Genomic DNA, 14,536 nt, shown 5'->3' on the forward strand with positions numbered 1-14,536 from the left:
GGTGACCTCCAGCACTCAGGGAAGCAGGTGACGCGTTTCCCAGCCGTAAAGTCTCCATTCCTTTCTCCAAAGGAACACACGGAAGCTAAGCAAATCCCCTGTTTTTCGGGCACTAATTGTGTCACCCACTGATGGTCCTGGGCCACCGGTCACTGCCCTGATGACTGTGCAGGGTGACTTCCATGTCCCACCTTCCTCCTGCAGACAACATCTGAGACCTGAGAACTGGCACTGGGGCTTTTCTTCCTCCCCCACACTGGAGATCAGACCCGGGCCTGGCGCACACCGGGCAGCCACTGGGCCCAGTCAACGCTTGGGCTTCCAACACCCGACTGCCCCTTCTACAGACCTGACACGAGGCCATTCATTTGCTCCAGGGAGCCGCAGCTTCCTCATTTGCAAACCAGAGGTGTAGCCCCTGCTTCGTGGGCACGTCACAACAGGTACCGGAAACAAGATGTTTAAGCACCTCATGCAATGTATGCCCTGTAGTGGCTCAATAAAAGGTGGGGACACCGGCCTCCTGAGCCCTCAGACTTCCCTCTTACAAAGAACCACGTCTTCGTAATGCTCGGTGAGGCATGTGGGGCAAGGTGACCTCTGGTGTGGTCTGGACCCCGTGGGCACCAGAAGACGGGCAAACACCTCTCGGCATCCGACACCTGCAGGGTCGCTGACTGCAGGCCCACTAAGAGGCAGGGGCCCCTCAAAGACCCCCGGGAGTCACACCAGGCGGTGCGTTGAGGGAGTGTGGGGTGCTCAGGTGGACCTTGGCTGGCCATGAGTCTACCGGGTTGAAGCCTCCTTTCCTGGTGCTCATGGCCAAGCCCAGACTCAGTCCCTGCAGGAGTTTTACAGACACAGACCTCACCCCCTGGGGGCAGAGGGCAGCAGCCGGCTGAGAGGAGCCCCTGAAAGCAGGGCCCGCCCCCCGATGCCCGCTTGACACCCCAGGAAGGAAGCCCAGGAGGCCGTGCTTGATGGATGGCTGCAGAGGGGCTGGCAGGGCCTCCGCCAATCACAGAGCAACCGGAAGACACCCTTCACACCTCCCTACAGACGCGGTCCCCCTGCGGGTCTCCAGCAAGCTGTCTCACACACGCGCTCTGCATAACCCCAGCTCCCGGGCCAGGCGGGATGCAGCGTGGGACAGCCTAGGACTTTCCGCTGCTCACATCTGGTCTTCCTCTGGCCTCTTCAGGAGGAAGACTGCACTCTGGAGGCCCCAGTGTCCTGTACTGATGACCTCAACTCCACCGGCCCTGCCTCTTCTGCAGCTACCCTTTACCCGATTGGCTGTGATTGCAAACCCTCTCGATTTCAAACCAGCAACGTCTTTGTAGGTCATCATCCAACAGGACACCACTTCTCCAAAGAGAAACCAGGCTTCTGTGAGGGCGGCCTGGGAATGAGGATCCTGTGGGGCTTCAGGCCCGACCCGCTGCACCCCACGCCGGGCACAGCGCAGCCGGCAGGGGCTTCTCCCCCTCCCACGCTTTAGAAGCAGCAATGTTATTTCCTTATTATTCCAGTGATATGAAAACAGCCTAAGAATCAACGTGTTTCTTTTTTGGGGAAAAAAAAGGCTGAAAGCAAAAGCCTCAGTAATGAAAAGAGCTGTTTGGGGTGGAAGGATTATGGATGCTTTAATTTTTATTTTCCAAGCTCTCTGTGCATGGCTATGCCTTAGAGGAAGGAGGAGAAGGAGGACGGGGAGCGGGGAGGGGGTGGGGGGGAGGGGGAGGGGAGGGGGAGGGGAGAGGGAGGGGAGAAGAAGAGTAGCCGTGAGTTTCACTCACTCAGCTATTGAGTAAAATGTCCCGGGCAAGGTGGGAGGGTTCGGTTGGCGATGTGGGGACCACTCCTCACTGTCCTGGGCTCCTCATCCGAGACTACCATGAATGCAAAACGTGCACCTGGAGGAAAGGCAGCTAAACTTCTAAGGAGATACGAAACTTTTAACTGCGTGTTTTCACTGGGAAGCAACTTACGATCCCTGTCGTGACTTCCTCGGAACAGTTCACCAATCCATTCTGGCAAAACAAATTGGAGGGGTTCCTCCATGACCTCCAGGCCTCCTTGGGTGAGATCTAAACCCCTCCCAACCCCTCGGCTTCAGGACGCCATTCAGGAATCGAGCACTCCAGGGGGATCAGAAAGGGGACTGGGGAGTGGAAACAGTAAAGGCAGCGGAGCAGATGGCAAAGTCCCCGAGCCCGGGGAGCCTCAGCAAGCAGAAAGCACGTGCCTCTGCTCTGCGTCCAGGTCTGCCCACGCAGGGAGGAGCTAACCACTCAAGGTAATAAAATCAGAAACACTCGGAATGTTTGAGAGCGGATGAGTCACAGGAACAAGCAGCAGCAGAAAAAGCTCCTAATATTCCCACTACCTGCAGCGAGGCAAAATGAAGCAGGCAGGGGTGCCTTTTAAAATAGTGCGTGAGAGATGGGAAACGGGAAATGGAGGCGAGTGGAAGAGAAGCTCCCTGGTGTGGTGTTTCCCACGTGCAGAGCAGGGGTTTCTCTCCCACCGTTGGTCTCGCCTCTCCCGCGTGTGCAGGGTTCCTCAACCCCCAGGCCTGGGTTCCCACGAGGGCTGAAGCTCCCCATGAGGTTTCCAGGAGCCCAAGAGCCATGCATGGGCAGGGACGGCTGGGTTGGCTTCTTACCAAGCCGGGAGGCGTCTCCCACAGGGCAGCCCATTTCCAGGGCAAACCCGCCTTTCCCTGGGTGCTGGCGGCAGCCTGCTCTCGGGGCGCTGCCCCAGGACTTCAGCACCCACGGGATTGCATCTGGGAGCCATGAGGCTGCTGGATGACCTGCTCTGCGTCTGTCTCCCACATGCTAATCGCTCAGAGAAGCCCTGTCACTCCAGCGGGCACGAGCGCCTTATTGGCACAATGCATCATAGTGACAAGGTGTTCGGATAATGTATCGCTTAAAAGATGAAGCCATCAGAGGACGCGTCCAAGATCAGATTAAATTTAATTATGGGTAAAAGAATTCGCATCTGTCGTTCTGGTGATGAATTAACTGGGGGAAACGGATGTAAGGTCCTCAGAAAAGAAGGGAGAGGAAGAGTGAAGCGCACTGATGGGCAGGCAAAGAGAGGGTGCCGTGCCCTCCCCAGCCTGTTGGTGCCAAAGCTCCTGGGAACCCAGCCCGAGGCCACCTCAGGTCCCCATGGCCGCGCACACCTGTGCACATCACGTTTTAGCTCCTGGTTATTTCCCAGTGGGCCCATGGAGAGCCCCAGGGCACCTCACCCAGAGCCCTTCCCTGGTCACTCCTAACCTGTGTCATCAGCTCTTGGATGCTGCCATCCCCAGCTCAGTGAGGAAGCTGCATGGAACCTGCTGGGACGTCTTCAATTTGCCCATGTGTGGGTGCAAAGGTGACACCAGGGAACGCTCCCCGTTGAGCTGGTCCTCGGCTTGCTGTGTGTGGAAGCTTGGGGGCCCGGGGGCACAGGCTGCTCCGAACCTTCCCTGAGGCGGGATCACTTGGCCATGTGGGTTTCCTAACTCGCAGAACTGACGCTGGCATGGTGGTGCCTGCCTGTGCCTACCTGAGGGCTGAGGCACGAGGATCACTTGAGCCCAGTAGTTTGAGGTCAGTCTGAGCCCCTCTCAAAAAAATTTCGTAAGTGTGCATTAGGAAGAGTAAGTTTTATTTAAAAGAGTTTAAAACCCCTGGAGGCTGAGGCAGGAGAATCACTAGTTCAAAGTCAGCCTCAGCAACTGAATGAGACCCTGTGCAACCATAAAAAATTTTAAAAAGAGCTGGGGATGTGGCTCAGATGTTATGCCCACCCCCACCCCCAGCTTTATTCCCTGGTACCAAAAAAAATGTTTAAAACCCAATTATATAAAAACTGAGATAGCATTAAAAATCTTTTATAAATTAAGCTGGGACACCAGGCATACACCAGGCATATCCCAATCCAACAGAGACAGGATTGCTACCAGAAGGTCTCACACAGAGCCTGGCCACAGTAGACTCTCCATCAGCAGTGGCTGGTTGTAAAGGGAGAGCCCTGGGAGGTGTCCAATAGGACATCCAGGCTGCACTCAGCTGGCCTGGGACTGGACGCAGGAGCCACGCCTGTAACAAGTTCCCAGGGGTTTCCAGGTCCATGGACACATCTGAGGTGCTGGAGGGGATGCCCCAGCCGTCCATCCTGACACTGCGTTCTCAGTCTCCGTCTCTGCTGCTGCCCTAGCCCCCTGCCTGCCCCTGGCTGCTTCGGTGACCTCTGAGGTGCCCTGGGCCCCTAACCCAGCAAGCATTTCCTCTGTGCTCGCTTTAAGTCGTCCTCCTGGGCCTGGCTGTGGGCTGGGGCACATTTAGGGACTCAAAGATGGGAGATGTTCCCCAGAATTCACAGATGGCACAAGAAGATCCAGAGCACAAGACATCCACTCAGAAACCAGCATTGCTCTGCCCTAATCTCCATTTTCTCGTTTAAAAAGAGGGGCGGGAAGGTGACTACCTCCCAGGTGGAGACCTGGGAGGACCAAGTGGGTGTCACGGGATTCCTGCCCCTTCCCAGTGCGGCCCTGGCCTGGAGTGCTCAGTGCTGACCTGGGCAGGACTGGAAACTGGGCTCTGGGAGAGTGTCCCCCATGGGCAGCACCATCAGGACCTTGGACAGCAGCTCAGCAGCGGGGATTCCAAGGCCACCTCCGGGCTTTCGGGGAGGTCAGGACTGCAGAGGGTGCTTCAGTGAATGCCTAGGTCGCTGCGGCAGTACTGCCCATCGCTAATCTCTTTCTGACACCTTAGCAGTTTTGCTCCCGAGGCTGTGGGCCAGGTGGGCTGGACGCGGCATCAGAGAGGGCCTGGCAGAGGAGGTCAAGCCTGTGACCCCCATGTGCATCAGTCAAAGCACTGAGCTCTAGGTTGCGGCTGCCCTCTTGACCTTCAATTTTTAAGTAAAACTGAGGCTCCAGAAAGAGGTGGATGTTTGTCTAACCCAGTCAGTTGTGAGCCACGGCCATAAGGAGCTCGCCACAGACACTTGGAGCGAGTGGGCTCTTGAGTGGCCGGCCACGTTTCCATCTTGTTGACAAACACATGCTGCAAGACAAGAAATTCCCCTCCTCAGTGCCTGTTTTATCTCTGCTTAATTGCTGCCTGGTAATGAATTACAGCACGGAGTCCGTTAATTAGGCTCACAATGTCCGTGGAACACCGACTCCTCCTTTGGGGAGCTGCCTGGTTATAGGAGCTCTGGTTCGGTCTGCATGCCCGCGGCACTTAAGGAACAGCTCAAAAGATGCCAAGGCACACGCCTTGCTTGGAAGGAATGTGTGGGGAGGGAGGTGGAGGGATGCCTGGCAGCTGGAGAGCCGCGCCGAGGGGCATGCCTAACTCAGAACATGTGGTGGCTGGGAAAGCCACATTAGCTTGCTCACGGAACGCGACCGGGCCCTCTCCCAGGCGCTCACCCCCGAGCCGTGGAGGGGCCCTGAGCAGCCTAATTTGGTTTGTTGCTCCATAAGCTGCTGAATGGCAGGGGCACTCGTTTGGCAAAGTCCTGAATGCGGGTGGAATCGGTCAAAGATGAGCTCCAGGTACTTTCCAGCAGAGGCCTGGCGCTGTGCACGGAAGGCCACTGAGCACAGCAGGAAAGGCCGCCGGGGCACCTGGTGGGCAGGGGAGGGGGTGAAGGCTCCCATTCAATCCCTACCTAGGCATCCTTGGGGGAGTTTCAGCAGGTGCCTTGGAGGAGCCAGAGGAGGGGACAAAGGAGGAAAAATGACCCTGGAAAGATGGTACCTCTGGTCAGGAGCTCAGGGGTTCTCCCAGACTGAGGAGCATCACAAGGATGTTGGTGGGTGTGCTGGGTGCCAGGGAGGGCAGTGGGCACCACAGGACCACAACAGACAGACAGCTGCCTTCAGCTCCTGGTCCTCGAGGCAGCCAAGAGCTTCCTGAATGACTAGGGGACCTTCCACTGAAGCACCCAAAGCAAGAAGAGACTGCGTAGAGCCACGTGGGACACTCAGATTCCCGGGGACATTTGTTAGGATGTCTTGTCCTCCTTTCTCATTCTCAGCAGGTGCCTCTTCAGTCCCACCCCCCCTTGCTTTTTTTGGTGGTGGTGGGGACTGAACCCAGGGCCTTGTGCATACGAGGCAAGCACTCTGCCAACTGAGCTCTATCTCCAGCCCAAGGCTCCTTTTTGATTATGCAAATATCTGCATAGGATAGTCTATTATGCCACAGGTCACAAGGACTCAGTCCAAATGCTACCTAGCAGAAGATGGGAAAAAAGCCTGTTACGGGTTAGATCTGAAACGTCCCACAAAAAACTCATGTTTTGAGCTTGGGGTCCCCAGTGCAGCCAGGTTCAGGGCTTCTAGGAGTGTTAGGTCTCCAGGGCTGCAGTCTCATGCGCAGATTAATCCAGCAGATGGGCTAATAATGGGTATGAACTACTGGGTGGTGACTGTCTGCAGGTGGGTGTGGTTGGAGGAGGTGGGTCCCCGGGGGTGTGGCCTGGGGGCTGGCTCTGTCCCTGGTCCCTTCCTGTCTCTCTCTCTCTCTCTGCTTCCTGGCTGCCTGGAGCTGAGCACCTTCCCACCATGCCCCTCCCCCAGGATGTTTCTGCCAGGGACTCAGCCAACCATGGATAGAACGGCTGCAAATGTGAGTTGAAAGGAATCTTTCCTGCTCTAAGCTGTTCTTGTTAGTATTTTGGTCACAGCAACTAAAAGCTGACCAGTACAAAGCCTGAGAGTCAAGTGTTCTGCAAACACATCCTGGCATTGCCCAACATGTGGTCAGGTCCAGCAAGGTGGCCAGGGTTGGAATTCCCCCAGGGCAGCGCCCAGTCACCTGCTGCCTGGACTGGAGCTGTGGGCATCATGGGAAGATGGTAGTGGGAGGGCCCACCTCCCACCCTCTGTCCCCTCCCTTCAGGTCCTCCTGACCCAACACCACCAGTCTCCACCCTCCTCTTCCAGGGCTCTCAGTTGGTGGAATAATGTCTAAAATTTATGACTGTCAAGGTGACAAGTTTGGATGGGTTTTCTCCCCGTCTTAGAGAGTCTCTGCTAAGCTCTGTGCCCACACACACACACACACACACACACTCACACACCCTACTGTACACTGTACACTCACACACCCCACTGGTGAGCGCTGCGCGTACCAAAGGAAATTCCTTCCTCAGGGCTCCAGTTCAACTTGGTGCTTAATCTCTTGGCTCTTCTGGCCACCTGTTTGTGACCTGGCATGCTCTTGGATCATGGTCCTCCTCCTTGGGAAGCACTCTGCTTCTGTACCAGCACCCACGGTCCAGGTCACACCGACCTCCAAACGAACGTTGGTCTCAGGATGGACACGTCCATCAGTGTCTCAGAGAGAACCTCCCCTTTCTTCCAAGCTGTGGCCAGGGGTTGGGGCTACGGCAGCACGTGCAGCTTGGCATACCTTTGCAGGCCGGCGGGTGACTCAGGCTTACTCACACTTACTCCCGCAGGCAGTGTGCACGCTGGCCCTCACAGCATTTGCTCTGACAAAATTACTTAGGAATCTACTCCCCAGCTTCTGCAGAAAAGCAACCAGAAAGCCCCCCACCTTGTGAAATCATAGGACAGGTGACAGTTACCCAAGGAGAGGGCAACGGAAGTGTCCACAAATCTCACACAGCCCCTGTGGGCTGTAGATTCGATGCCCTCTTGAGCAGAGATGCTCCTACCTGCGGCCCCCAGCCGTGGCACGGGTAGAGGATGGCTGTGTGGTTCTCTAGCGGCCCCTGGTCCAGGCAGACGTCTTTGGCCTTGTTGTTGCGAAGCTGCAGGAACAGAGACAACAGGGCCCATCAGAGTTCTCCTGGTGGAGGAGCTGCTCCCACACCATCCCCAGCACCCACGGCCGAGGTGACTTCATGATCAGAAGGCCCCCACTTTAGCAAGAAAGAGAAGGTCCTCCTGAGCATCTGTCCAGGCTGCCAGCGGCTCGTAACTCCTCATCCACGGCGGACGAGAGCTGGGGGAACTTTGTGCACAGCAACCCTGGCCACCAGGCCTTGGGTCAGGCTCCTCGGAGAGGACTCAGGCTGGGGACAGACATCCTCAGTGAGCCTCAGCACCAACACTGGCTGTAACAGCCCTGGGAAGCAAGGGCTGACTTCTTGGGCCACTACTGGCAGGGAGGCCAAAAGAACCACAGTAACAACAGAGCAAATCAGACCTTGCCACCACAGAAGCCCTAGAACACGCACCTGTATGTTCTAAGCTACTTCCTGACTGCCCAAGCAGGCCAGGCGCCCACCTCTGTGCCTGGAACCCACGTGTGGGGGAAATACATGGGGTCTCCAAGACAACGCCCCCGCCCCTGGGCACGTCTCCCTGGGGCCTGTGAGACCCTCTCTAACGCAGACCTCCAGGCACGCCTCCCACCCACCACCCACCACCACGGCTAGGGAGCATCGGGTCAGGCTGTGGTCATCTCCGTGTGCCTCCAGTGCCCTCTGCTGGTGTCTTCCATGGACCAACTGAACCACCAGGGATCAAGATGACAGGCAGGAGGACCCTGATCTTTGTGCACCCAAATCGTGTCTAGGCCAACAAGGGAGATGATTTTAACATCACTTTAAAACCATCCCTGTGGTTGTAAGAGTGACACCCTCTCACCAGGACATTCGGGGGGACACAGAAGAGATCGTGATGTCGGGATCCTTCTCACGGTTACCCTCTCCCCAGTTTGGACGACTAAGATTTGGCTTGATACACAGAACTTCAGTCATGTTTCAGACTGATTCGGAAGAGAAACAGGTTCTCAGGGCTGGATTACGGTGTCCAGGGCACAAACTGCTCAGTGTTCTAAGCTACGCTGCTCAGGGGGAGGCTTTGTGTCCACTCAAACTCCCACCACAGGCGTGCAGATACTTACCCAGGCGCCAGTTTAAAATATTTTAAGAGGGAAGAAAGAAATCTTATTTTTATACATTTGCTATTAATAGTATCTTCTGTTTTAGAACCATTTCCCTTTTGGAGAACCGTCTGTTTCTCCACTGGGATCATCAGGGGTTTTATTATAGGTTTGTAAGAGCTCTTTATATATCAAGGACATGAGTGTTTTTATGGTATATTTGTTCCACACAATGATTTCAGATGGCCGAGTTCTTCATTTTTATTCTAATATTTATGCAATCAAGTCTATCACTCAGTAACTGAATATTTATTTGTTGAGGGCCTGGTCTGTGTCTGGCACTGTGTTAAGTTTAATAAAAAAAGATAAACAAAACAGTCCCTACCCTGCGGAGGTCCTTGGTGTGGACGGAGAGAGACACAGGAGGGGTGAGGGACCTGCCTGGGACAGGATGGTCAGGAGGAAGGAGGCCCAGCCCCCCTGAGGGTTCAAAGAGAACTGAGCTGAGCTCTCAAGGGGACTCCTGGGGACTGCCCAGCTGTGTTTCCCCCGGGGGCAGCAATATGGGTCTTGGTCCACACTATCATGCTGCACATGTAGGTTTATACCTGGCCTTTCTATTTCATACTAAAAAGACAGCAGGAAAACGAGACTCACTTTTGTGAGCTAGGTCAGGGAGTCAGCTTCGGGCTGCAGGGCAGTACCAGCCAGCCACAGAATTCCCAGCAAAGGAGTGGATAGTCCAGCATTCTTTGAACTGCAAAGGACTCAGCAGGTGGAAAGGCGGCATTCACACCTGGGAGGCGAGCGGTAAAGCACCCACGTCTTCTTTAGACATGAAGACATTCCAGCCGCTACGGCTGGGGTGTGACCCAAGCTCCTGTGTTGGAACCTGAACCCCAAAGTCATGTTCGTGGCTCCCGGAGGTGGAGCCTTTGGGAGATAACAAGGATCAGATGAGGTCATCATGCCCCATGGTAGCACTGGCTTGTGACAGAGGAGGGGACCGGCTGGCACGTCTGCTCTGTCTCACCACTCGCTGCAGCAAGAGGCCCTCACCAGGTGCTGAGAGGAGACGGTGCCCTGCCATGGACTTCAGGTACACTCTCTTTTATGAATCACCCGGTCTCTGGTGTTTTGTTGTAGCAACAGAAAACAGATTAACAATACTGCAGATGAGTAAGAATTTTAAAACCAAGGGAAAGTGACTTGCTGACTGCGTGGGGCTGGGCATCCCTCCTGTTGCAGGGCAAGGCCCCAGTTCACCTCTGATCAGAGGTGTCCCCCATCCCTTTGTGTGGCACAGGGTCTGGGTGTGGTGCACAGAACCAGTTGGAGTGACCTGAGAACTGAGTCTGAGTAGAGGTAAACGTTGATACCAGCCTGAATTTGATCAATTGATTTCTTTCATTTAATGCCACTGTCCATCTTAAATACATTTCGTTGTGTGCTGGGCTCAGCAAGTAGACAAGAAATGATAGAAGCGAATGTCCTAAAAGGTCAGCGTTGATCACGTCTGGGAATTGGGATTCAGAGTGGGCTTTGCTTCCATCTTTCTATTTTCCACAGTAGGTAGGTATTGAATTTATTTTTAAAATACAAGGACATTTTCCCAAAGAAAAGCCTTCTCCTTACAAAACACAGGCCTCTGACCCATGTGGCACCTCTGAGGCCAGCCCACTGCGCAGTTGCAGGGCCCTCGTGTGGCTGGGTGGGTGTGAACGGCAGCCCTGGAGTCCAGCCTGGCCATATCCTAGCGTTTTCTCAGGCTCATTTGTAATCTTTCTTAAATGATTATTTTCTTCTAATCTTGAAATCCCTGTAAATATTATATCCACACAAAAACTGCCTGCAGCCTCACCCCGGGCAGCCTTGACTGCCTCCTGCACTCGGGGCCATGCTCTGGCTTGCTTCCGGCGGAACACAGCAGAATCGAGAGTCTGCTTCCTGACTTTTCCTCCTCAGCATCACGGCCTTTTCCTCATGTTGTCAAAATCTCGTACACGCCACTTGTGATGGCTGCAAGATGGCCGAGACCACAAATACACTATCTTTATCTAATCTTCAAATTAAACTAAAAACTTTTGCTCCAAAATATACAATCACTGAGATGAACAATTTTGCTCTCAAATCTTTGCCCCCACATCAGGTTATTTGCTGGGTGAGGGTGAGGGTGGAGGAGGAACTCAGTTGTCACCAAGCGCTCATGCCCGTGGCTCTTGATCGCTTGCACAAAGCGAGTTTCAGTTTGCAGTCCCTCCCCCACCCCGCCCAGGACGTGGTTTTTCACATTATGGAGACCTTGCAGCAAAGCCCCCGCATCCATTCCAGACATGAGCCTTTATTCACTTGTGAGGAGGAAAAAGGCAATCTCAATATGTTTAAAAACTTATTTTCCTTTCTCTGGTTGTGAAATGAATAGACTTGTTCATGTGTTTCCCAGCCGTTTGTGTTCACTCTTGTGTAACTCACCCTGCTTGATTTTGTCTACTTCTCCTGGCAAATGCTTTATTCAGTTATTTAAATACGTCTTTAAGTTCTTATCAGCATTCTGGCTCAGGACACACTAATGTGTCATCCATTCATCCCTCAGATTTGCGGCTGCGTATTTCCAGTTTGGTGTCTTACTTCCCCACGCGGCGGATGCGCAGCCGGGTTCACTGTAGAGAGTCGGACCCCTTATCTGTTTCCTCTGCAGCCTCTGAGGACGTCATTCTTGGAAAGTCCTCCCCCTCTGGAGGTGGGATTCATCTCTATTTATGTGCAGCTCTTTTACAGTGCCTTGTCTTTCATTTAATGTCATAGTCCCTCTGAAATATGCTTTGGCAGATGGTGAGCTGTAACAATCTAACTCAATTTCTTTTCCAAAGAGCTAGGAAATCTACCCAATTGTCTTAGGAATAATCCACTCACTGTCTGTCATTTTTCGAGGGCCTTCTTTATGTTTGATCTTACTTGGATAACCAAAAAGTAATAAGGCAAAGTTTCATTTTGGAGAAGGCCAAGTGGTGAGGACCTGAGAACAGCCACAGTCGCATCAGGTGCCGTCCTGAGAACCTGCCCGCTGCAGCTCACCTTCCCTCCTAAGGACCCGGGGGTGTTGGGACTAATGACACGTTAACTAACGTTAACTAACTCAGGCTGACTCCTTACTCCCTGGTGGGTGAGCAAGATCAAGGCCTCAAAGGCAGTTTCAAAGTTTAATGACAATAAATTGGACCACCGTCAGGGATTGGTTAACAACAGTTCCGCGAATGTGATCAGCTCCTGCTTGCCATATAGTCCTATGGGACTCTCACCTGCGTGAACCTTTAAGCTGATTGGTTCCTGCCTAGCCCCCACCCTACATAAAAGCTGTGTGACTTCCTCAATAAACGAGTTCCTGCTGTGACTGGTCTCCCTGATGCGTCTGATTGTCCTCCACCCGGAGGGCTGGGTGTAGGCGGTCAGTCGGCCCTACCTTTCCTGGTCTGGCCTTTTTGGGGAGTGTCCCCTTCCCTTGCCGCTGGTCGAGAAGAGCAAGGGGGCTTAAGACCCTGACCCAGGGGGAGGCTCATCCACTTCTCTTATTTTCTAGATGAAGGTACAGAAACTGGGAGGAGCCACACGGCTCGTAGCAGCACATGAGAATTTAGGTTGTGCAGCCGGCTGCAGAGTCGCTGCACGTCCCTGATTATTAACGACCACCCTGAGGGGATGTAGTGCTTCTCCGCATCCTGCTTGGGGGCTTACCACTCTCCACCTGGAAGGCTTAACCTGCCGATGGTGGGAGAATGGGGAAACGCCTTTGAGGGCAAACGTAAACCCCAAGTTCAGGGTGTCTTCCTAGTGCCCACAGCAGTCTCGGGGAGGACCAGGTGGCTCTGGGGGAGACCCATGCTGTGCAGCTAGCAGGAGCCTCTGCCAGGTGGGGAGCACGGGTTCCCTGCTCCTGGTGGGAGGGGATGTCAGCGGCCCCGCAGGGAGGAGCAGGTGGCTGTGCAAGGGCTCTCTGCAAGGTGCTCTGCAGAGACCACCGCCTGGGGAACAAGCAACCCACACAGGCATTCAGGCTCTCGAGCAGAGTGGAGCTGACGCATAAAACAGGATGACAAGCAGCCACTTACGCTGCTGCAGGAGGAGCTAAGGACACAGGAAGCCACTCTTCACCTACTGCTGAGGAAAATTGCAAATGACAGGCAGTACGGACAGCATCTTCTCAGGGAAAATGGACAAGGTGCACCTGTGCACACCCATGGGCACCCAAGAACACGCATGTGCATGCAGCAGGAAGACCTACGTCAGAGGCACAAGCCGTTGCTGGTAAAGGCCTCCTTCCAATCCTGGCCTCAAGCTGTCCAAGCTGTCGGACCTTCGCTAGTTACCTCATTCCTCTCAGTCTCGGCCTTCTTGCCAATACCACAGAAATAATGCCACTATTTCATCAGATGAGGAGGAAAATATGTATTTGAATCGCATTTAGAGTAATGCCTGGCACCTTGAAGGCACTCAATGAATCATCGTTATGATTATCATTTTCAAAATTCTCCAAAACACACATTTATCGGTTGTAATAAAAGTCAACGTGTTTTAACGCTTAGAAATGTGGGATCACCTCGTCATGGAGGACAAGCTCTCCTGGATGTCCAGGCCTGACCTCTCCACCCAGCGTCCTGCCTGCTGCTGCCCCTCACAGGTCCCAGAGCCCCTGGTGTGAAGGCCTCCAGCAGAGCTCCGCGCTGGGCCTCAGGCACAGGGGCCGGCCGGCTCTCCGCCCGAGCCTCCCGGGGAGCACTTCCTGCCTCGGCCCACTCCGCGCCCGAGGGAGCCTTGCCGAGGGTGTCTGCCTTCTGAGGGTTACTCGCCGCGTGAGCGAGTGAATGGGCGGCTTTCCCTGGCCAGCCGCCCGTGCACGGAGCCACGATCAGGCCCCTGTGGTCCAGTTACCTCCCCGTAGGCGACGGTGTTGTTGTATCTCCTCATCTCCGGGTAGACGTGGTCCAGGTACCACTGGAAGTTCTTGCACTTCAGACTCTTCCTTAGGGCTCTTCGCTCAGAGACGTCGCCGATGTCGATCCCTGGGTTCTGAAAGCAGACAGGAGCCAAGGGGCACTGTGACCATGGGGCTCTGGCCAGCACAGGCTCAGGGGCTCCCTCTCCAGGGAGCTTTCTGAGAGGAGAGGGGGCCCTCAGGCTTCTGCAGCAGGTGTGGGCTACACCTGGCTGGAGAGTCCCTGTCCCTGGGGTGCTCGGTCGCCCGCTCGGCCTGGGAAGAGGGCCGCTGAGCCCGCTGACGCTGGCACCTACGCTCCCGGCGTCTCTCACATCTCCCCAGCAACCATCAGAGCCAATTATTAGAGGAATTATTTGATTAAGGCGAGAAAATAAAAGCCTATCACCTCCTCGTGTCGTTCCTCTCCGTACACAGGTAATTTCCCCTCTGTTGGCTCTTGGCGAAGTTCATTATATGCAGAAGGGAAAATAATTTTCCATTGCAAAGCTTGTAATGACGTTCTAATGAATAATTCACTCTGCTTTTACAGAAATGAACCCGTAATGGGCTGCTGCTTGCTGACAGGGGGAAATAAAGTATCGGAAACAGGATGCCAGAGTCCTGAACAAGATGGCGGTGGACAGTGGCGGCAGGTGGCCAGGCGGCTCTGGGGGGCAGAGCA

The 14,536-nt window shown here is 54.4% G+C and overlaps 1 protein-coding gene across 1 annotated transcript in view; it reads right to left on the reverse strand.

Moving 5' to 3' along the window:
• The window catches only part of Galnt17 (polypeptide N-acetylgalactosaminyltransferase 17), a 392,012-nt gene that overhangs the window by 13,252 nt on the left and 364,224 nt on the right, over nt 1-14,536 (reverse strand). Inside the window, exons 8-9 of the mRNA XM_047534202.1 lie at nt 13,809-13,946; nt 7,708-7,803 (exon numbers count right to left, since the gene is read on the reverse strand). Coding sequence (XP_047390158.1) covers nt 7,708-7,803; nt 13,809-13,946 — 234 coding nt within the window. The remainder of the gene's footprint in view (nt 1-7,707; nt 7,804-13,808; nt 13,947-14,536) is intronic.

Source organism: Sciurus carolinensis, chromosome 18, assembly GCF_902686445.1.
Source record: "Sciurus carolinensis chromosome 18, mSciCar1.2, whole genome shotgun sequence".
In the NCBI taxonomy this organism is placed as follows: Eukaryota; Metazoa; Chordata; class Mammalia; order Rodentia; family Sciuridae; genus Sciurus; species Sciurus carolinensis.